Raw genomic sequence first — 24,716 nt, forward strand, 5'->3', positions numbered from 1 at the left:
TATAAAAAATTAAAATATATTTTTATATTAATATTTGATTAGTTTCATTATAATTTTTTAATAAGACAGTAAAAAATGGTAAAAAAATATATTTAGTTAGACGAATGGATATTAATTATTATATTTACTTGACCCGCAGGCTAACCCGCTCCACTGCGGGCTAACCCATCCTCAAAACCCACGGCCCATGCGAATTGCCCGCATTTTAACGGGCTTAAAAAATCAGAACCAATCCTCTTTAAAAATAAAATGAGACGGATCAATCCGACGGGACTCACTTATTTTGACTAACTCTAATATTTTATACTGTAAGGACACTTTATCAAAGTGTCCACCACTGCAAGTAAACTTCCACCGCCGTCACACCAATTTTCCCTACATAAGGTAAACTTCCTCCTCATTCTTCCCCTTCCTCTGTCTTCTTTGCCGTCTTGCTCGCCTGCTCGCCCAAGGTAGCTTCCTCTTATATACTCCCCTCCGTTTCATTTCTCATCTCTATCTTTCCTTTTTCATCGGTTCATCTTGTTTTATTACTTTCTTTTTTAAAAAACAATTATACACTTTAATTTTATTTTTAAAAATTTAATTTATAATTTTTTTAATTTTAATTATACTAATAATTTATTTTAATTTTAATTTATACTTATTTTTATTATACTATAATTATTATATATTTTTTAAATATCCGTGCCGAACCGGCGGTTCACGATTTGGAATAAACGGTTTCGATGAGGTTCCGTTCAAGCCAGAACCGGTGGTCCGGCCGGTTCGTAACCGATTGAGCAAGTCTAAAATTATTTACAGATGATATTGTAGGAATTGGATTCCAATCCTTCCCCAATAATAATGGAATTATCTACCCCAATACAACAATCCTAATTCGCCTCCAATTCTATCAGCCATTCAATCAATGATATCGGTATAGTTCTATGCTAATGTGAGTATTCTTTAAAGGAAGTGCGAATACCATGAAGATCTTTAGGAAAAACTTGGTGCTTGATGGCCCTGGAAGTGTTAAGGTTTGTTCTAGCACCAATTCCTGATCAATGATTGATATCCCGCATACAATTTTGTTGTAAGTTTTATTTTTTCTAAGGCTTTCTAGGGTTCTGCTTTCGGTTTTTGCTGCAGATGGTCCCGGAAGAATCAGATGATTTGTGGCTTGCTTACAATTTGATTGCCGCGGGAGATACTGTTGTTGCTGCTACAGTCAGGTTAGATGATAATTATTTTTCTTGCATCCATTGTTAAGTTGGATGCCTTACGGTATGCTTGAAATATATTGCCCTCTTAGTTTGAGATTTATTTGTTACTAGTGTCGATTTTTTTTTTCCCATTAATGTTTTTAAATTTATTCTTAAAATTAACTCAGAACTTTTGTGATTACTCTAAATAGGTGTATCCAATCTTTTGTTTCTTATATCATGCTAGAGCCGAATCTTGTTTTTTTTTTTTTTCCAGGGATCAAACTCTGCCTATTATTGTAGAACGTTATAGCATCAGAATTAACTACCTTTAGAACAGAATCAACTAGTTTGTTGAGGGTTTTTTTTTTGTTTTTTTCTTACGAAGTTCTGGCTATGTTGTTTGCTTTATTGAATTTTTAAATACATCTCAATGTATCTGCAGGAAGGTTTTGAGAGAAGCAGCTTCAGGAGGAAGAGATGCCGAAAGAGTAAAGCTAAAATTAGAGATCAAAGTTGAGGTAACCATTAGATAGGAGCATGCATGATATTCTGCTCTTTCGTCGATGTTGTGTTGATAGATTTCATTGGCTGCAGCAGTAGTACAGAATGATCCTCATGCTGTTAGAGTTAAATGTATTTGAAAATGTTTTTTTTTACTATTTTAGTTAATGTTACATTTTCTACTTCACATTTGGTTGACCCACCCCCGGTTTCTAAATGGTCAGGAGATTGTTTCTGAGGCATTCTTTCAAGCTTTTTGCATTAAAATTTGAATTTATTGAACCAACCTCTAGGTAACTTACTGATTCTCTTCTTTACCTTGTATTTTGTAGCTGATGTTGCAACTAATTTGTCTGTTAGAAGCAAGCAAATCTATTTCTGCAGACTAATTGTCATCAATAGGTTGTCCTCTCTAATTCCAACCACTAGCAACACTCTACTGCATTGTCATCCAAAGCTTTCTTTGGAAGCTTAACAATGAGTCTCACCAATCAATGCACATACTTTTTAATCGAATTAATTAATAATATTCTATGTTTATTAAGTAAGAGATTGGGCTGATGGATTCCATGTTTGAGTTTTTATTTGTTTTTAGTTTTCTTTTGAAGCTCTGAATATCATGTCTAACAGTGAAGTGATAAAAGAGCTTTATGGTAGAACGCTATAAGTTCTCAATATGCTAGAGATAATGTTTGTACTGTTTGCGGTTCCAAATCAATTTAATGATTTTCTCTTAAGTAGACCTCAGTTTCAAATTTAAATGGGAGGGAGGGTAAAGATATATAACAGCTTCCTTCATTTGTCAGGCTATTGAGTATGACAAGGAAGGATCTGTTTTACGCATACGGGGTAAGAATATTCTAGAGAATGAATACGTGAAGGTAGGTCTTTTGAGCTTTTCTATTCAGAGTTACAGTCTATCCTTTGTTCCCCAATCAAAGCTTTGCTGTGGTTCCTGCAGATAGGGGCATTTCACACCCTGGAGATTGATCTCCATCGTCCTTTTGTATTGATGAAGGTAATCCTTTAATCTTAGCATTGTTCGCTGCTACTTTTATTCTATTTATGTCTGCCATTTTCAAGCTATCATCCATGCCTCTGTAATTATTATGGTTTGCTTCTGGTAATCTCTATCAAGCATTTTTTATTCGAGTATAGTAGACCCAACAAATCAAGCCTGTCACTAATATGCATTTTCTAGTCACATTGGGTCCTCCCCAACACTTGGTCCTTTTGTCCCAATTCTAAGTTCTTGGTTATTATTTTCATTTCCACCATCATTGGAATCGGGTTGGAAAGTTCTGGATGTATAGGAAATCTTAGGTGATGCGTTCATTTAACAACAGAGGGTCCTTCGGTTCATAATAATTTTACAGACTCCCATGTAACTGTACAATATTTCTGGGGTTGGGGTTTAAAGAGGTGGAATGTTGAACTCTAGGGACCTCTACATAGATATGGTCTGTTAGAATGTTGCTCTCAAAATGTATCATGGTTGTATCAATGCTTCATTGTCATTACATTTTGCACTTCACATATCTTATACATGTATCAAGTAAGACTGTAATGCAGGATTATATAATTGTTCTTGTCTGTCTTAGGATGTGTGGGATTCATTGGCATTGGATATGCTTCATCAAGCATCTGGTAAGGGTTCTGGACAAACATGAATCTTATACTCACTTTTTGCTCGTCATTTTTATGATTTGAATTTTAATTTGCAAACTTTTGTTACCATGTAATACATGCTGCTATTTTCTTATTTTTGGCAAATTTATGAGAATGATGTCTATTTTTGTACTTTATGATGGTTTGATCACTGTAAAGCATCTATGTGAAGATTGTATTCTTGCTAATGTGTGTCCATGAGGTCTATATACTATATGATACTGCCTTCTCTCAATACCATAAAAAAGTGAAGAGTATGTTCTTGTTAATGTGTGTCTACAAGATTTGGCATATCTATAGATTACACTGTAGTATGGTGCTATTAGCTTGCCCTTACGTGCTATTGAGAACTATGACTATTTGTAGTTAACTCAACTGCCTTTACCCAGCCAAAAAGTATAAAAACATAATAAACAAGCATGTTATCCATGTGGAAGCAGAGAAAAGGAAATATACAAAGCAATGAACTTGAAATAAACTAGCATGCTATCCATTTGGAAGCAGAGAAAATGAGATATACAAAGGCATGAACTTGAAACATCATGGTTTAGCAGTTTTAATCATCTTTTAACATCATGCTAGCATTATGTAAGTATTTCAAATGCATTAAAAATGAAATAGAATATTTGAACCTCCCACTAGATTATGAAAAAGTTCCAATTGTTAGTAAGGCATGATATTTATGGTTCCTTTAGGATCTAAGCAAGGTTTGATTCAACTAAATAATAAACATTTCATGTACATTAATAGATTTTTATTTTTTATTTTTTAAGTTGGCGGGTATAGCCTCTTCCGAGATCCTGTGAAACTGGAATGCCAAGCTGTTCAATCCATTAATTGCTCTATCGTTTTAATTGCTATAAGTATGATGGTTTATAGGAATGAAACCATGAATGAAGTTTTGCTAATTGTAACTTCTTTATAGATCCTAAAGTGAGTGCAGATCTGGCTGTTGTTCTGATGCAAGAAGGCATGGCTCATATTTTTCTTGTTGGTAAAAGGTGCTGTTTTGACATTGACTTAACCACCCCCTCCCATGTTTTCAATCTAGTCTTCATTTCATCTTCTTTGAGCACTCTAAGGATTTTCACTGTAGGAAATTCATTAGATTAATTTGTAGCTTGATACGCCCTTTGAACTTCCATTTTCTTGTTCTTTTTGTTTGCTCTCATATTCTGGAAATTTCTAGTATATTTTTCTGTAGGTCTGAAGCGTGTTGAGTGATGACTTGTGTTCTTTTTCATTTTACATTTTGCATGGTGCCACCATCGTAATTGAATTTGATTTAGTTAATCATGATATTTGATCCTTTCTGCTATGACTTAGATTAGTATTCCACTATTAAATGTTCCCTTTGTATTTTAAGTTTGAGAGTTCTTTTTTCCAAAACCAAAAAATAAAAAACTGAGATTTTCGGTAGATAAATGTCATAATTTAATATGTAGAGGACACAGACTATTGAAAACATAATGGTTTGTGTGTGTTTTGGAGTTAAAAACTTTTGAATGGAATGTATGTTTGAAATAAAAATAGTTGTTGAATGTGATGTTTTCAGTGGAAACCAGGTTTGAATATAATATTTTGAATGGAAAAAAGTTTTTTGATACGGTATTTTTTCAATGAAAAAACTAGGTGCCGAATGAGATGTACTTATCGTTTTTGTTTTTTTTTTTTTAAATGCAAAAACAAGATTGAAAGTGCAAACGAACACACAATAAGGTTTATTTTGATACATTTTTCCTCAAAAATTCATATTTTAAATGGTGTTATCTCTCAACAGTATGACAACTACTCGCTCTCGTATAGAAACTTCTATACCTCGTAAGCATGGACCTGCTGTTGCTGGTTATGATAAGGTAAAATTTACCTCCTTTATATGTCTTGTAGACTTATTGATGATGCTTTTTAGGATTGTCCAATTGATGTTCTTAATGACTTGCTTGCTTTTATAGGCCATGCATAAGTTTTTTGACAGTGTCTTGCAGGTGAACTCTGCTCAATCTGGTTTCTTTACTTGTTTATAATTATATCCATAACTCAAAAGTTTACATACTTTTGAGATTTGTTGCAGGCCTTCATTAAACACATTGATTTCAAGGTTGTTCGCTGTGCTGTGATTGCAAGTCCTGGATTTACTAAGGTCCCATACTTTATCCAGTTTTGATAATCTTACTTAGGGGCTTGCTCCTTATATATTATATTGGTAAATTAGGAATGTTCATATTAGCTTTTATAGCTTCTGTAAGATATCTGTCATACTGTTCAGGACCAATTTCATCAGCATTTACTGTTGGAAGCTGAAAGAAAACAATTGAGACCTATCATTGAGAATAAGTCCCGAATAATTCTTGTACATACTACTTCAGGATACAAGTAACATCTCCGTCTCTTTTCCACTACATCATTCTGTTCTATTTCTAAAACTTATGTAATAACTTTGGCGTGTTTAGTAAATGAAGTGCTGAACTTTGCTGTTTAATTTATTTGAATTACTTGCATTGTCTTCTTCTAGATCCTGTCAATGTAAATGTTGAAACAATTAAGTACGTACTCATCCCCCTCCCCCCCACACAAATTTTGTTTTCTGTTCTTATCTGTGCCTAATATTCGACTGTATATTTATGATGAACAAACTTAAATTAGGATCCTCTTCTGTTTAACTAGAGACTATTTTTATCTCTCACTATGTAGCTTGAGTTTCATTTATTTATTTATTTAAGTGGAGATTGCATTTCATGTTCCCTACTAGGCTTGTCTACGATACTATGTTTAATTTGAGAAATTGTAGAAGTTGCTGCATGGATTATTCTTCTTATTATTATTATTGTGTGAGTAATTTTATTTTACCTTGTAAAACTGTCATAGGCATAGTTTGAGAGAGGTTTTGGATGCTCCAAATGTTATGAATATGATAAAAGATACAAAAGCTGCACAGGAGGTAATAAATAGATGCAGTCTACATTTTCAACCATCAAATAATATCTTGAATCGAATTGTATTTATTATGGCACATTTACATTCTACTGTTCATGTGTATGTTGGTCTAAAATATACTTGTAATGCAGGTCCGAGTGCTCAAGGATTTCTTTGCCATGCTTTCCAATGTTGGGTTCTTCCCTTACTCAACATTTTGTTTAGAACCCCATGGCCTTTTGTTTTACAAATTCTAGTAGCTGTCTTGATCGAAACGATTTCATTTAAATAACTATTATTTGTTCAAGGATCCAACGCGAGCATGCTATGGACCAAAGCATGTTGAAGTTGCACATGAGCGGATGGCTGTTCAGACACTTCTCATAACCGATGAACTCTTCAGGTTAGTGGATCCATAGACTTCCATGCGTCTTAAAACCTCTGCACTAGAAATGCTAGACTATGTGCTTCTGATTTTTCTAAAAGCAATTCCATTTTTCTCTAAAGGTGACATCCATTTATCATAATTTATAGCAAGTTGGCAACTCTTTCTGGTATTGAGGTTCCCTGTAATTGCTTTGTAGAAACATGTTAATTAATCCATGATTCAAGATAGGGTTTTAAGATGATGTTGACAGGTCGGAAAAGCTATTGCCAAGATACTGTTATGAATTCTCACTTGGGCTGATTATAAAGTTGTTCTTGGAAAACACTCGACTCAAGCTTGAGTTATTATGTCAAGTTGCTTGATTTGCATAACAAAATTGGCTGGAGCTCAAACCATGATACCAAATCTTGATTACTTTAGGCAATAGTGTTCAAATTATACACATCCCCCCTCCCCCACCCCCCCCCCCCCCCCCCCCCCCCTCTTATAAAAATTGTGTTCAAAACTTGCATAGATTAAAAAAACAAAAAATCTTATTTTTATATTATTTGTGTTTTTCTTTTTTGGTAAGGATAGAATTGAAAATTTACAGAGTTAGTAATGTAATTTTTGGATTAAGTTTAAGAAATATGTGGAGTCCATCAATGGTATTTGTGTAAATAGTCAGTATAGATTTAAAGAAGGATCGTACTTTTTTACTAAATATGGTATGGACACATTTTTAGTAGATAGACTAAAATAATAAAGTGAGTACATATTTATAAGATAAGGGAGTATCTTGTATACATTGTATATGTTTAGAAAATATTAAAAATACATTTACTGAAAATGCTAGCTTGAACGAACTGAAATTCTCCCCTAAATTCTCACAAACCTTCATCCAAGTCATGTAGATTGCCATTTAAATTCGGGGTGTTGTCTGTGACTGGGCTTAAATAAGATCGAATCAGATTATAATTATCTCTGCAAACCATTGAGCATGAACAACTTGTTTTGTTTACTAGGAGCGCCGACATAGCAACTAGGCAAAAGTACGTCAATTTAGTCGATTCAGTAAAGGCTTCAGGTGGCACTGTCCACATCTTCTCATCCATGCACACTTCGGGAGAGCGTAAGAATTCAAATCTTTTCCTTATTTATGCTCATGGAAGATCTTTATATTATAACCTCAATTCAAGAAATCATTAAATGCTAAAATAGCTTCGCCAGCTGAGTCTTTTTTTTTGTCACTTTTGCGGATGAGTTGCAGAACTCACACAGCTAACTGGAATTGCTGCGATTCTTCGCTTTCCTTTACCCGATCTGGAAGACATAGAAATGTAATGCCATAGATTTTTGGTGAGATGGTTATTAATGAGTAATAGTTCGTAAGTCACTTCTGTTGTAATATTTTATGCTGTGAGGAGAAGTATTAAAGTTTGTTGAATGCTATTCATCATTCTGTATTTTGAATAAATTTGCATTATGTATGTATTTATGCATTTTGAATAATATCTAAATTCCTCTGGCCTAATATGTATGTATACATAATATTTCCTTTTGGGAGAGTGACGGTTACAAGTTATCAGGCCGTACATTTTTCAAATGTGCCTCAAAAAAAGAGAGAAAAGATATAGCCCAAGGATGTAAAAGTCGAAAGGTGGAAAATGGTAGGGAAAAAAAAGGCAATAAAATTTGTGTTCATCTGTGTGCCTTCATCAGTTTTGTAGATCACTTTTTGCGTTTGAGTTCTATTTTGAATGTCTAAATATTATTTTGATACTCCTTGTTTCGAACAAAAGTATCCATTTTTGGTTTTATAGTAAATTGAAAAGTAATAGTATTTTATTAATTAGTGAAAGTGTAAACTTATTTTGATATTTTTGCTCTTAGTATTTATGTGTGGAACGGGTATGTTTGTAACTTATGTAACAGTTAAGAGTTTTGGTATTAGTATACGGTAACTTTTATTATAATGCGAAAGTGATACATTTGAATGAGATAGTTGTGATGGAATGAGTATAATATTTTATTAAAAAAAATTAGTTTATTGTTTATTGGGAATTGTGGGAGTTATTATTAAATAGTATTGATTTTGATTTGAAATTAAATCCAAACATATTTTAACTCAATAAACTACAAGCTCCTTTACTTTTGTCAAAGCTCCTTTACTTTTGTTAAAAATCTTAGTCTTAGGAAGAGTTATAGTTCGTGTTAATAATACAATAATATATGTCAAGACATCTGGAGCACATATATATAATAAAACTAATAACACATATTCAATTATACGATTTCATTTCCTATATTTTCCCACCAAATGTCCGAATTTTGCTTAAAGTTTGTCCTATTATTTAGCAGCATAAGGCGTATATATTTGTTATGATTGCCAGTGTCTAACCAATTGATTAGTCAATTGGAATGCCTATAACTATCTTGCCTGTCAATTCACCTCGCTTACTTTCTCCTCTATCCCTCGTCCCTTCTTCCTTTGCATTGTTTTACTTGGCACCGACAACAATAGCTTGGGATAAATTCGTAATGGCGAGACTATAGTTTAAAATTATTTGTGGCTGGTCTTATCTATCATATAGAATTTGTTTAGTGTAACTTACATTACTTGCCTAATTTATAACTTGCAATATGCGATGTATACTTTGTCGGACCTAGTTTGTAGCCTATTAGGTCCGGCTGAAGATTTATTGGAGCATATTCGTCAAGTAGCATCAACGAGTTCACACGTTGTCAAATAAATAAATAAATAATAATGTACATATACGTATAAATGGTTACATACTTGTATATATCTACACTCTGGGCATACATATTTTGCACCCATCTAGGGAGAGAACGGGAAGAGAGAAGAAAAAAATAAGAGCAAATGATTGACAAGACTAATAGGAGTTGAACGGCTGACTCAACTAACTGTTAATCTGACCTAGTCCCGGTGGTCGAGCTCGAATCTTCACTTGCCCTTGTTGGGACTTAGTGAAGAGTTAACCTAGAAAGGCTTTGAAAGCAAGTCAAGCATGAAATTCCAGCGGATTGAAAGTGCAAGAAATTCTCAAATAAGGAAAAAAAATATACAAAATTTGAAATTTTGATAAAGTTAGGCGACGAAAATTAATAGACCCGGTTCACTTATCATGATGAATTATATTTGTTCACTACATTGTTGTCAATAGAAATATTAGAAAAGAATATAGCGGAAAGAGAGTAACTAAAAAAAAAAAGCATAGAAAAACTATACAAAATAATATACAAATCGATGCCCCCATGGTATTTTTTTAATTGAATCTCATTTGATTAAACAAAAGTTCATTAAAAACTTCTGCTTTCTTTAAAAAATTTTGAACAGTTTCTGTAGGTTAGCATATTTCTCAAGGAAATCTAGAATAACAGTCCTAATTCCTGAATATTCAAACAATAAAAAGAAAAAACGATTGAAAAAGTGATGAATTCCATTGAGTTTCCTAGACTGATCTGAGACTCGACTTTTCGGATCTGGTCCCCCACTACATTACGATATCTCACTCCTTATACAGGAGTTTCTTTGGCATAATATTTTATGTACCGTAAACCACACTTTAATCATCACGGAAAATTATAACCAAAATCTTTTTTATCTGGAGCTTTTATTTTTGTTGTATCAATTAATATTTCACCAACTATCTCGGGTTCGTATAGAAATTTATATAGAATCTTTTAAAAAGACTTGCCTTCCTAAGAAAGAAAAGACTTACTATCCTTGGGATCTGATCCTACACTGCTATTCAATTTGTTTGACGTAAAACAGATAGTGGATTTGTTTGTCTTTTATTGAATTCTTTTCATGGCTCGATAGATAATTCGATGAGCCAATGATTTTTTTCCGTGTTTCAGAATATGGTTAACCAACATGTTAACTAATCGATTACGATAAATTGGATCGGATTTTGCCTTTTTTTTTTTGTGTGCAGTACCTCATGACGAAAATGGATAAATGAAAGAGAAAGAAACTACTTAAATAGATTCTAGAAATCTCTCTCAAAGATTTACTAATTATTTGACTGGTGGCGGGTTTCTTTGTATGTCCTTTTAGAGCCCAAACCTCCATTTCTCCTACTCGTTGTCCCCCTTGTTTTGCTCTTCCCCTACTGGCATATCTTAACCAAATTTTTGCGTGGGCTCGACGCGCCCTTGTATGGTCTGGTTTTGGATCCGACAAAATAATTACTCTTCGTTCTCTTAATTGAATTTCAATTAAACTCGGCAAGTGGTATACTATTAACTTTTATACGTGATGTAACCCTTATGCCACATAATTGAATACGATATTGAGATTTTTTTCCGGAGGGCGATTGGTTTCTAATATCACTTTCGGTTCCATTATGTTGTTGCTAGTAAATACCACCGTTTTTGGTTTTGGATCTTCCAAATCATTCCCGCAGGAGATCTGGACCAATTTTTTCGGATCCTTCAAGAAAAAGATTCATTCTCTTCATAAAAAATAAGAGGTAGCAAAACTGATTGCAAAAGAGGGGAAATCGGCCACAATAAAATTACCTTCTGGGGAGGTCCGTTTGATATCCAAAAACTGCTCAGCAATAGTCGGACAAACGGGGAATGTTGGGCGAACCAGAAACGTATGGGTAGAGCCGGATCCAAACGCACAACAAATGAGAAAACGAACTAGAACAGTAATTTTACATAGTACTTTGATCGAAAAATCAATCAGATTGATTTCGTACCCTTCGTTCAATGGTCAAATTCTACCGGATCAAACCTATGGGACTTTATATATATATATAACTTCGTTCCAAGATAATTGATTCTTTTCATTAATGATACCGTATTTAAAAAATAATATTTAATTAGTTAATAATAGTGAATTATAATATTATTTTATTATTTTTATTTAATTAATAATATTAATAGTTTTAAAATAAATTTAATATATGATTAAAAAAATTAGACTATATATTTAAATATTTTAAAAATTATATTGCAATAAAAAATATATGCAATATGAATATCAGTTTGTAGAGAATAAAATTTTTTATAATACAAGTTGTGATGATTTTGGGCCTGTGACAATTCGAGGCCCGGAACACTCCAACCCGACCCCCCATCTGAAACCCGGACCCAGTACCCGCTACCCGACCTGTTTATGTTGAGATGTGAAGGCAGTTGTTGGATTGAGGGAGTTGATCTGGACCGTTGGATCTGATCTTCAGTCTTATATATATATTGGCTCTTCTGATGAACCGGGTTCAAGCTAATTCCTCTCATCGCGATCTGTCTCTTTCTAGAAACCCTAACCTCACGACGGCGCTCTTCGATCGATCTTCCTAGCTTGCTTTCGGTGATCTGACCAGCGAATCTTGAGATTCGACGGTGCGCTTTGACGTTCGACATGTTCTAAGGCTTTCCATCGGTTTGCTTTCTTGATTCGGGTCTGTTTTGGTTGTTCGCGGTGTATATTGATTTTCCGTGATGAAATTAAATCTAGAATGTTAGTGTTTCCATAGACTGTGGTTTGGTTAGCGTGATTGTGCATTTCCGTGGATGTTGTTTGTGGTTTGGGTCGAGGTTGAGTGTTTGCGTTGGTTCGGTTGATATATTTGGGTAAAACTGAGTCCGAGCTTCTTTGATTTCGATATAATAAAAAATTCTTTAGGTTCGTTTAATTGCTGAATGTCTGTGAGTGAATTACAAGTGTTCGATTCGTATATATTTTCACAACAAGTGGTATCAGAGCTGTAGGGCATGTTTCTATTCACTGGATTTTTTAAATCTTCGATATCTCGGGAACTCCTTGTTCTCGCTGTCCTGGTTCATGCCCTAGATTAGTGTTTGATTTAGTTAAGGAAGAAAACCTGGTTTTTTGTGGTTTTCCCCTTACACAGTAAAGTGTGAAACTCTTTGAAAAGAACCAGAATCGGTTTCGAAGGAGTTTGATATTGAAATTCAACCATAGAGGCTGAATTTGTCCAAGTCCTTAATTGATCTATCCAAACATCACTAATCTGTGTTTTGAGTGTGCAGTGAACAAGTTTTAACATAAGGAGTCCTTTGGATTACAAAAAAAAAAAAAAAAGCCAAAGAATTGTTACGGAGCTAGGAGTTGGGTAAAATTTCAATTTATTATTCAAACCAGTGTGTTGTGCTTACTTTGTGGGAGTTTTCTGTGAATTGATTGAAGCTGTGAGTGATTTACAGTTACTGTAAATCTGTTTTTGTTAAGTAACTGCCTGTAAGTTGGTTTCTAAAGAAACTAACTCACGGTCAGTTAAGCATTGTGAAGTGTTTACTTAAAATTGCATTTGTTGGTGATTAATTGTGTTAGCAAACTGCTACTTTGTTATTCCCAATTAAATCTGTCTGTGTTGGCTGTTGGGTATTCTAGAAATTTCTGGTGGATAAGTTGCAAATCTGTTGTGTGTAAACTGCATATCTAATTGGTGTCATTTTTGTGCTAGAAAGCAAAATCTTTTTCAAAAATATATCTGTCTGTGTGAAATTGAGTCATCTGTTTAGGTCATTTTTCTTGTGCAAAATGGTGAACCAAGCATACTTTAATTTTAAACTTTTTGATAGAAAAACTAATTTTACTATTTGGAAACAAAAAATGAGAAGTGTCCTTGTAACTCAAAGATTAATAAGAGCCGTTAAACTTGATCCAAAAGCTGAAATTCCTACTGCAAAGAGGAATGAGCTGGATGAACTTACGTCATCATGCATTATTTTGAACCTAGCTGATCATGTAATTAGAAAAATAGGGGTTTATGAATCGGCTAAGGATTTGTGGGATAAACTAAATAATATGTTTACTGAAACTTCTCTTTCAAATAGAATACACATTTTGAAAAAGTTCTTTAGCTTTAAATTAGACATTTCTAAGACAATAGATGAAAATTTAGATGTTTTTACCAAATTAATACAAGATATAAAACTCACAGAAGATAAAAACATAGATGATTACAGCTCTATTGTCTTGCTAAATGTCATTCATAGTTCATATTCAGATGTAAAATCAGCAATAAATTATGTTAGGGATGTTATCACTCTTGATGTGGTCATAAATGGTCTAAAAAGTAAAGAAGTGGATTTGCAACTTTATAAAGCTAATAAACAATAACATGGTGAAGTCATGCATATTAGGGGTAGATCTCCCTTTAGACAAAATAAGAATGGCTCTTCTTTCAATAACAATAAGCAATGGAGTAACTCCTATAATAGTCAACATAAGAAGAAGTCTAGAAGTAAGTCTAAAAATAGGTCACAAACCCCTTCTAAATATGTTAAACGTTGCTTTAATTGTAGGGATCCTTCACACTTCATTAGGAATTGCCCTAGAAAGAATAGAAACTCCAATAACAATAGTAACAATGTAAGCAATATTTCAGCAGCCCCAAATAATAATTCAAATGAACAAGCAAATTTTATTTTACAAGAGAATTGTTTGGGTGATGTCTTTGCAATTACTGCTGAATGTTATAAAATGACTGTCTTTAACAAATATGAATGGTTATTAGATTCAGCATGCACTTATCACATGACACCTTCTAAAGAATTCTTTTCAGACTATAAAACTCTTACAAATTGCAATGTTTTTATGACGGATAATAGAATTTGTAGAGTTGAGGGAATAGGGACTGTTTCTTTAAAATTCAGTTCCGGGTCTGTAGTAAAACTGTCAAATGTGCATCATATGCCTGATTTGTCAAGTAATTTTCTTTCTTGTGCGGGTTTATCTTCCCTAGGATTAGAGGGGAAGTAGGGAGGGAATTATATGAAAATTATAAAAGGCTCTTTCGTTGTTTTTAAAGATGAAATGAGAAATAACCTTTATATAGTGACTGATGTGCCTGTTTTAAAATCTGAGCATGTGGTAAATGATGTCCTTGATAAAAACTGAGTTGTGGCATAAAAGACAAGGTCACTTAAGTAATAGAGGATTAGAGATCTTGCAAAAATGGTGATGAAAAAGTTTCAGCTATGCCTTTTTGTGAAAATTGCATTTATGGAAAACATCATAGAGTTTCCTTTCCCAAGATTACCGCTGAAAATAAAATTCTTTCAAGAGATGTTTTGGAATATTTACACTTCGATGTGTAGGGCCCTTCTAGTAAACCCACACATGGTGGGAGTAAATATTTCTTGTCAATAATTGATGATTTTTCAAAAAAAGTTTGGGTATTTTTGTTAAAACAAAAATCTGATGTTTTTGAAACCTTTAAAAATTGAAAGATTTTGATTGAAAATCAAACGGGCAAAAAGATAAAATGTTTAAGGACGGATAATGTCATTGCCTGTATTTACTGTCTGCACCCCCCAACTCCTGCATTTATTCCAGCCCTGCATCTATTTATGCACTATCCCAGCTCCTATATTAAATTCCTGCACTACTTTTTAGCCAATTTTTGGCTATTTTTGTGTAATTTTTATTCTAGAACCTTCTAGAAAATAAGTAGTTATTAGTAGTTATATAAGTAGCTATTTTTAGAGTTAGTTATTTATGGTTATTTTTAGAGGTAGTTAGTAGTTATTTTTAGAAATAGTTATTTATTAGCGGTTGTAACCGCCAAGCTTCTAGAAGCTTTTCCCCTATAAATATCCCCTCTAATTGTACCATATATATATATATACACCATAGACATATATATATACATCATATATACACAATAATATACATTCCATTTTCTCCATTTCTTTTCTTCCGTATTTTTATCTAGTTTAATAATACGAGATTTTTCGGTTTTGTGTCGCGAGCAAACTGATTTTCTCCCCATTTTTCTTTTAATTCCTGCATATTATTTTAGCAAGTAAAATCCTATCATATTTCTCCACCTCACCTTTACCTAAAAATTTCATGTTCGATTTGAATTGTTCAAGTTGGATTTCGACAAGGTTGCGGAAGGGCGATAGAAGAATCGACTATTTTAGCCCTGTTATGCGTCAAAAGCGGTTTCCGAGTAGTTCAACGTAGCTAAGTACGCGGGAGCCTTGTCGACCTGCTTAGTTGCTGTTCTGAATTTGATTCCGATTAAAGAGAGGTAATAAAAGGGGTAGAGCCACTAGCGGAACGGTTGGAAAAATAATTCATGGGGCATAGGCGGTGGTCTATTGGGTCACAGAGATTCCTAGTGACAGTAGGGTTTCTTGCTTATAATGTTCTTCACTGGGTGTCGCTGAAGCCTCGTTGTAAATCCCCCAAGGTCAAGTACCAACCGAGTCGAGAATCGGCTTAAGCGAGCAAATGCGATCACGTTCATTCCTCCGAGCCGCCCCGCAGTTATACATATATCTTTCGCTATCACGCCATCGTCATCCCGCTCATTTCATCCAAAGAAATCTAGTCATTAAGGAACGCAAAAGTCAGACACAAACGCCTCGCTTCATCCTTTTCGAGATACGTATATTTTATCGCTTTTTAGTTAGATTTAATTTCCGCAATTTATCTTTTCAATTTTTTCGATTGCATTAACTCATTGCACTTTTTCTAATTAGATATAGGATATTCGCATATTCCCTGAGTTCGACCCGGACACTCACCGGTTAAACAGATTTTTTTATTTTTGATGAAGTTTTTGGAGTTACTACACGAACATGCACGACACTATTTTCATTTTATACATATATCATTTTTTGAAACTTAAAAGATATTTTAAAAATATCTCCAAAAATCTTCGATCAAGAGTGGATTTATCAAACTTAAAAGTGTTTGCCTGTTCAGCCTTTTTGCGTGTTTTCAATGACAAGTTAGAGCCTAGAGCTGAGAAATGTGTATCTTTAGGTTATCCCGATTGAGTTAAGGGATATCGGCTATGGGTAAATTCTAAACCAAGTTTTAAAACTTTTGTAAGTAGGGATGTTATATTTAATGAACATGACATGCCTTGTTTAACAACAAAACAGTCTTTAAATAAGGAAGTTGCTATTACCAGTGCTGCTAGTAACACTCAAAATGAGGTGGAGCATCATCACTATGAACTAAATAGTAATGAACCTGGAGTAAGTGAGCAGGTTGTTTCTGAATTTTCAGATCAGTCCATGGGGACTGATCCTGAAATACAGAATCTGGATGGTAATTCAGATTCTGAAAATGGTGAAATTGATTCTGAAAATGCTGAAATTGATAATCAAAATCTGCAAAGTTATCAACTTGCTAGGGACAGAAGTAGAAGGAATATTAGACAGCCCCCTAGGTTTAATGATTTTGATATTGCTCAATTTTCTTATAATGTATTTGAGTCATTAGATGGAAATGAACCAAAGTCATATAATGAGGCAATGAAATCAAAACATAGAGAGGAATGGGTTAAGGCAATGAATGAAGAGATTAAGTCTTTAAGGGACAATAACACGTGGGACTTAGTTCCTAGGTTGCCTAACGGGTTTATAGTTGATTGTAAATGGCTTTACAAGGTAAAACAAGATGAAAATGGAGTTAGGTTTAAGGCAATATTAGTTGCAAAAGGTTATACTCAAAAGGAGGGGATAGATTACAATGAGATTTTTGCTTCTATTATTAAATATACCACTATACGTGTCATGCTTGCTTTGGTTGCTTATTTTAATTGGGAGTTGAAACAATTAAATGTAAAAACAACATTTTTACATGGTGATATGTTTGAAAAGATATATGTAAAACAACCGAATGGTTATCTTGATAAAAATAAAATAAATCATGTTTGTCTTTTAAAGAAATCACTTTATGGGTTAAAACAATCTCCTAGACAATGGAATCTTAAATTTGATGAATGCATGAAATCTTTGGAATTCACTAGAAGTAAATTTGGCCATTGTTTGTATTTTAAAATAGCATCTAAGCATCCTGTCTTCTTGCTGTTATATGTTGATGATATGTTGTTAATGGGTCCTAGTTTGAAAACAATCAATCATGTGAAAGATTGTTTAAACAAGAAATTTGATATGAAATATTTAGGGAATGAAAAATTAATTCTTGGCATGAACATAGTGAGGAATAGGAAAGAAAACTTGTTGTTTTTAAACCAGTTCACTTATATTAAAAAAATTCTGAAAAAGTTTTCTATGTGTGATGCAAAACTCTCATCTGTCCCTCTCGCATCTAACTTTATTTTGTCAAAAGAGCAATGCCCTAAATCTGAAAACGATGTGATTTATATGAAGAATGTTCCTTACTATAATGTCATAGGCTCTATCATGTATTTGATGGTGTGTACTAGACTTGATTTAGCGTATGCTATTAGTTGTTTGAGTCGATACATGGCTAACCCGGGTGTAGAACATTGGAATGCTCTTAAGTATATTTTTAGGTATTTGGTGGGTACTTTAGACATAGGCTTGGTGTTTGGTAGACATGTGCATGATATTAACTTCATTGGCTATGTTGATTCAAATTATGGGAACGATAGGAACACTAGGAAGTCTACTACATCTTAATTGTTTACTTTATGTGGTTCTTGCATTAGTTGGAAGTCGCAATTACAACATATTATGGCTCTTTCTATGACGGAGTCGGAATATGTTGCAATTACCGAAGCTTTAAAAGAAGCACTGTGGCTAAAAGGACCTTTAAATGAACTAAAATACTTTAACAATGAAGTAACAGTGTTTTCGGATAGTCAATCAGGGATTCAACTTTGTAAAAATCCAGTTTTTCATGATCGCACCAAACACATAGATGTTAGATTTCATTTTATTCGAGATGTTGTGTCTAAAGGTCTTTTAAAACTTGAAAAAAATTTATTCCGAATACAACCCTGTGGACATGGGAACAAAGGTTTTGTTGGTAACAAAATTCAATTTGTGTAAGAAAACAGTGTATATTGATACTTTTGATTAGAGTTTTCTGTGTTTTTTTGAAACTGTAAAATTATTGTAGCCTAACTTAAAATTCTGGTTTTTAAAGTTGCTAAATACACTATTTTTTTCTTTTTCCTTTTGTGTAATTCTATTACTCATGTAATACATTTTTTTGGTGATTAAAATTTGTGAATACTAATCACGTTAATAAGTCCGCAGGTTAAAAGACTAAAATCATTGAATGCTCGGACTGTGATGACACCCGTGTTTGGTACAGTCTCCAGCCCAAAAAGGTGGAGATTTGTGATGATTTTCGGCCTGTGACAATTGGAGGCCCGGAACACTCAAACCTGACCCGCCCATCCGAAACCCGGATCCAGTACCCGCTACCCGACCCGTTTATGTTGAGATGTGAAGGCAGCTGTTGGATTGAGGGAGTTGATCTGGACCGTTGGATATGATCTTCAGCTTTATATATATATTGGCTCTTCTCATGAACCGGGTTCAAGCTAATTCCTCTCATCGCGATCTATCTCTCTCTAGAAACCCTAACCTCACGACGGCGCTCTTCGATCGATCTTCCTGGCTTGCTTTCGGTGATCTGACCAGCAAATCTTGAGCTTTGACGGTGCGCTTTGACATTCGACGTGTTCTAAGACTTTCCATCGGTTTGCTTTCTTGATTCGGGTATGTTTTGGTTGTTTGCGGTGTATATTGATTGTCAGTGATGAAATTAGACCTAGAATATTAGCGTTTCCATAGACTGTGGTTTGGTTAGCGTGATTGTGCGTTTCCGTGGATGTTGTTTGTGGTTTGGGTGGAGGTTGAGTGTTTACTTTGGTTCGGTTGATATATTTGGGTAAAACTGAGTCCGAGCTTCTTTAATTTCGATATAATAAAAGATTCTTTAGGTTCGTTTAATTTCTGAATGTCTATGAGTGAATTACAAGTGTTCGATTCATATATATTTTCACAACACAAGTAAATACAAAAAAAAAAAATGCTTTTATTTATTTATAATTAATATAAAATAATTTTATAAAAGATATGGAATTTTAAATGTACATAAAAATATTGTTTTTAGAAGAGATATAAATAAATGGATTTTAAGTAGGTCCTATATGATTTAAGATATTATATGTTATGTAGTTAACTAAGTCGATTTATATTTGTTAAGTATGTTTTGATTTAGTAAATTTTATCCAAAATAGAAAAACGTCAATGATTATGGAACAAATAAAAATAAAAATTGTGTAAATTGTTATAAAAAAATATATATTATATATAATATCTCATTATTTTTTGGGTCATCCAGAATTTATCATAAAATCATGAAGGGGTTTTAATCCAACATAGCCTTATTAAATAATCCCATGGTTTCATACATGAGAAAAGTAATAAGAAAGAATAAATTACTCTCTCCAATTAGTAAATAAATATATATTTATATTTATATTTTGACTTATTTAATTACAAACTAATTATTTTTACTTAACTTTAACTTTAGACTCCACTTTTTTTAATAAATATTTCTATTTTATCATCATATCATTAGTTTTATACAAATAATAATAATAATAATAATAATAATAATAAAGATAAAATTGTCTTTATATACTACTTTTAACTACCTACTACAACTACGATACTATTATTTCTCAAACTCTTCGCCAAAAATAAATGTATAGTTTTAAAATAGAGAAAGAGAATGTTATTTTTGCACCAATTATATAATTATATTATAAATTTTAGTGTGAGTAATACAACCATATTGGTAAATATTATTGGATATTGTTAATGACATGCATGTATGTCCAAAATTTATGATTTATGATATATAGTCCTTCCGTCTTTGGTCAAATGACCTCTTTAGTTAAAGACATTATATTTTAAATAGTATAAATTAGTAAGTTATTAAAAATAAATTATAATATTATTTTATTATATTTTATATGATTAGTGTTGTTGGTATTTAAATCTTTTTAATATTATTCAATAAAATACATACAATATTGTTGAACCCCAACTCCAAATGACTCAAAGCCGAAGGCAACAACTTTCATCAGGCTGCGGTGGTTCCACAGAGCAAGAGGGTGTAGCTTTCATAGACCTTTAGATAGCAAGCTCCATCGACCCTGGGTTGGTAACTTCGAAACATCAATGGAAGACCCCGGCACCTACATGTTCTATATAGAAGGTTCTATGGGTCAAACCAAAAGAAAGAACAAGGCGGATTCCATGTAACTTGAGGTTGTTGGGGACATACCCCCGTAGACCGGCAAGGAGTATGATGGAAGCAAGTCAGGGTAAGTTGCAGGTCTGATCCAGAGGCAATGGAAGAAGTTCAGAGCGAATGGAACCCGGTCCAGAAACAACGGAAAATGTTCAAAGCGAATGGAACCTGGTCCAGAGACAATGGAAGCGGTTAGGAGCCATGTAAGGAAGTTACCAGGCGGTTGAGAGTGGTGGAAAAATAATTGGAACTGCCCTTTTAGGGGAAGAGGCGGTTATTTTAGCTTAGGATTAAAACTAGGAAAAAACACATCGCACAAACGCACAAGAAGATGACCTCATACATTTCTTTATTTCTTTTTCATGTTTCAGTTCCTCTTTATGCATTTTAATTCAAATTACATGCTTTTATGTTTCTAGCATATTTTTATCCGCTTTCCAGTAGATTTATCCGAGTTTTAGTAGATGTTAGTTTAAATCCATCGAAATCGGTCGTTTAGGCTCGAAGGCTCGTTTAAGATCGAGGCCGTGCAGACTCCATCGCAGGAGCCGTCTCCAATCCAATGACGAACAGGCTCTTTGGAGTACTTCCAGAACCCATACCGACGAATCGATGAACGGTCTTGGAACCTCCCGAATTTTAGGTTCCAACAATTGGTACGCCTGGTAAGACCAAGTCAGGTTCGTGTATGCAACTTCGTAGTGGTAAGGTGATCACCAAGGAAAACTAGAATCATAACTCAGGTCTAAACAAAGATGCAGGAAACACTGGAATTGGAACACCGGTTCACCCCAGTGGAAGCCCACCCCAGAGCTAAGAAAAGAAGAAGAATCGTCATCGACTGAAACGATGGTGGATATGGTATGCAGAGAAGTGAATCAATGTATTCAGGCTAGAATCGGGGATATTGCATACGAAATCTCTGGGCAATTGGCCAACGTAATCCGGCCAACTGTGAAGAATGAAGCATTTCAAATTCGCGAAAAAGAACGTCGAGCAACGGCTAGTGGAGTTTAGAATTTTGGAATTTCAAGAACTACATATGGAGGTCCGAGAGGAATAGCTCCATCTGGTCGAGGGAATCCATCCCTCACAGGGAATCTCGGCTCAAGCTTAGGTCGTGGAAACGCTGGATCGCCCAGGGGGCCGACGGGTGGAACAGGATTGTAGTTCGGCAATATAACGATTCTCCCATGCCCGAAAGGAGGGCAGACCAGAGGAAGCTTTGGCCCTCAGATGGTGAGAGGACCGGATGTCGCTGGAAGCAGTGTTTACGGAACCCATCCAGGGACAAAATTGTCAGGGTAGTTCACAGGTCAACTACATAGAACGCACCTCCACAACCATGGGTTCAGCAAGCTCCATATGCCGCTGTCCCTCATGGATGAATGGCTGGCCAAGCTTGGGGACCAGGAGGGCAGCCGCTGATTCCTAATCAGCAGGATGCCCGGCCATTGATAGACATCGACATTTTAGTGGAAAGTATAAGAAGGGCTTTTCCACAAATGAAATTTGAAGAGCGACCGGTGTATCAAAGACCTTATCCAACTTGGGTAAGTGAGATGATGTTGTTGCCTGTTCGAAATAAAGCGCCAGATTTTACATTGTTCTCAGCGAAGATGGGAGGTCCACGATAGAGAATATTGAGAAATTTACAGCTCAATGCGGAGACTTGGAAGAAAATGACTGGTATCGTTTGCAATTATTTTCTTTATCTCTAACGGATACTGCATTTTCGTGGTATAAGTCATTGGCTCCAGATGGTGCAGTCTTGGTCAGACTTGGAGAGACTTTTCCATGACCGGTTTTATGCGCCGCCTGTGGAAACTACGATACCCCATCTGGTAGTTGTAAAGCAGGGGTATGATAAGCCTATGGCGCAATTTTTTGAAAGATTTCGACAAGCTAAGACGTGGTGCATGGTACAAATCCTGGAACAACAGGCAACCACGATGGCAATAGATAATATGCGATCAAACCTTTGGGATCAGTTAGGGGTCCAAGATTTCCAGGATTTTTCACATTTAAGTTCATTGGCAATGAGAGTAGAGAAGCTCATCCGAGAGAGATGTGATGCTGGAGTTGGAAGGTGGAAGAAAGATGGAAAAGCCGGAGTAACATGTTGTGCAGATGATAAAATTCCAGCCAATGAGGAATGTTTTGAGGAACAAGATGTGTTAGCCGATGAGTTGTTGAAAGGAAAAACCTATTCTTGTTTGGCATTAAGGCCTATAAAGGGCAAGGAGATTGGAGGTGCGCAATATACCTTCGATGTGTCTAAAGTCAAACAGATATTTGATCATCTGTTGAAGGACAAACAAATCAAACTCCGGGACGGGCAATGAGTGCCGTCACCAGAGGAACTGAAAGGGAAAGTGTACTGTAAGTGGCATGAGAGCTATCCATATGCTACCGCCAATTGTACGTACCTACGAAGTACAATCCAGAAGGCCTTAGATGAGGACATATTAAAATTAGCAGAGCAGAGTATACAAGTGGACGCAAATCCGTTTCCGGCTCCGTCCATTAACACTATGTCCATAGAAAGTCCCAAGAGACAACACAAAAAGGGAAGCAACCGGTTCGGCAGCCGGTTCATGAACAACTTAAACCTAGTATATACCACAACGGGGTTCAATCTTTGATAGGTTGGTTGTAGGAAAGATGCCTAATGGAAATGGTGGAGGTAAGAAACCTAGAGTCATAAAGCGGAGCCCTTATCTGAAAGTGACGATTCCAAATGCTAGGAAAGTTCAGGGACGCAATAATGTGATGACTAAGGCCGCAGCTCCAGGCTCAAGTATCAAGCTGGATGCCACTGTGGCTAGGGTGAAAGTCACTAGTGGAAAGCGAGTTTGGACTATTACATCTGCTGATCAGATTACCATTACTCCAAAAACGATGCGGAAGCCTCCATCAGCAGTAGATTCGGAGAAGTGGACAGTCAATATGCCGGAGGCAAATGCCAAGAGGGCAATGGGAGATCTTACGCGCTCCTAGAAAAGAATGGCACAAAGGAAACGATAACAAGCTTGGCTGAATGCCGAAATCAGCCTAGTTGGAATAGTGTAAGGATAAAGGAAGGGAACTTATCAGAGGGTAAGAAAATTGAATCAGGAATGGAGGTTCAACAAACGATGAATCGGGACGAGAAAGCCCCGAAAGTTGAGGAACAGAAGGAAAGACCTTGGAAAAATCAAGAGTTGCAACCTCGCTTGATTTTTTCTACACCGAGCGCCGGACCCGCTCTAAATTGGCAACGCTGATGGGTGCCGAAAGCTACACAGCCGAAGGAGCTTGATACTAAGGCTGGCCAATTATCGGTTGTCGGGTTGTTTCCGTCTGAGTTCAAAGCTCCGGAAGGAGAGCAAAGTTACGAGGGAGTGATCGTAGTGAAGAGCCAGCTGCATAATGGAATGAAGTAGCGACAACGGTCACATTTGATCGAATTGGGTCCGGGCATAATAAACATGTGAAGCCCCTGTACATTCGAGCTTTAATGAAAGACGATTTGTGGGTAGAGTACTGATAGACGGCGACGCATTTGCTAACGTGATGCCGTTTCGGACATTCAGAAAATTAGGAAAGACAAGGGATGATTTAATACCAACCTCAGTACGAGCCCACAGATTTTATAGGAAATTCGTACAAGCCGATAGGAATTGCTACTGTTGAGGTGCAAGTTGGCACAAAGAAGTTGCCTCAGCGTTTGTGATTATAGACAGCCGTCCGTCGTATACAGCATTGTTGGAGCGGGATTGGATTCACGCCTGCGAGTGTCCCGTCGCATTTACATCAGAAGTTGCTATTTTAGGATGGCGATGAGGTTCAAGAAGATCAAATCGTATATTTTTCTATTTTCTTTTCATGTTTTAGTTTCGTTTTATGCATTTTAATTCAAGTTACATGCTTTTATGCTTCTTGCCATTTATTTTACGTGTTTTCCTTAAATTATCTTAGTTTAGTTCGATCAATCATGTAAGATCTCAGTTACCCGAAGACGGATTGACTCTTTGGAGTACTTCCGAAACTCATACCGACAGAATCGACGAACCATTTTGGAACCTTCAAATTT

The 24,716-nt window shown here is 35.1% G+C and overlaps 1 protein-coding gene across 2 annotated transcripts; it reads left to right on the forward strand.

The window, feature by feature from the left end:
* The first annotated feature begins 322 nt into the window (after nucleotides 1-322).
* Nucleotides 323-8,126, forward strand: LOC127251283 (protein PELOTA 1). Of its 2 annotated transcripts, none has more exons than XM_051274926.1 (17): nucleotides 323-384; nucleotides 955-1,019; nucleotides 1,132-1,214; nucleotides 1,630-1,705; nucleotides 2,495-2,569; nucleotides 2,650-2,706; nucleotides 3,290-3,335; nucleotides 4,282-4,357; nucleotides 5,137-5,212; nucleotides 5,309-5,341; nucleotides 5,428-5,496; nucleotides 5,623-5,729; nucleotides 6,222-6,294; nucleotides 6,422-6,460; nucleotides 6,578-6,672; nucleotides 7,662-7,768; nucleotides 7,907-8,126. In XM_051274926.1, exons 2-17 carry the CDS (start codon nucleotides 969-971, stop codon nucleotides 7,978-7,980), a joined length of 1,137 nt encoding a protein of 378 aa, XP_051130883.1. In that variant the 5' UTR covers nucleotides 323-384; nucleotides 955-968; the 3' UTR covers nucleotides 7,981-8,126. The 2 variants fall into 2 exon arrangements, with proteins under 2 accessions (XP_051130883.1, XP_051130882.1); XM_051274925.1 differs by having other exon boundaries at nucleotides 370-452.
* The last annotated feature ends 16,590 nt before the right edge of the window (nucleotides 8,127-24,716 follow it).

Source organism: Andrographis paniculata, unplaced genomic scaffold, assembly GCF_009805555.1.
Source record: "Andrographis paniculata isolate CXL003 unplaced genomic scaffold, ASM980555v1 Contig43END, whole genome shotgun sequence".
In the NCBI taxonomy this organism is placed as follows: Eukaryota; Viridiplantae; Streptophyta; class Magnoliopsida; order Lamiales; family Acanthaceae; genus Andrographis; species Andrographis paniculata.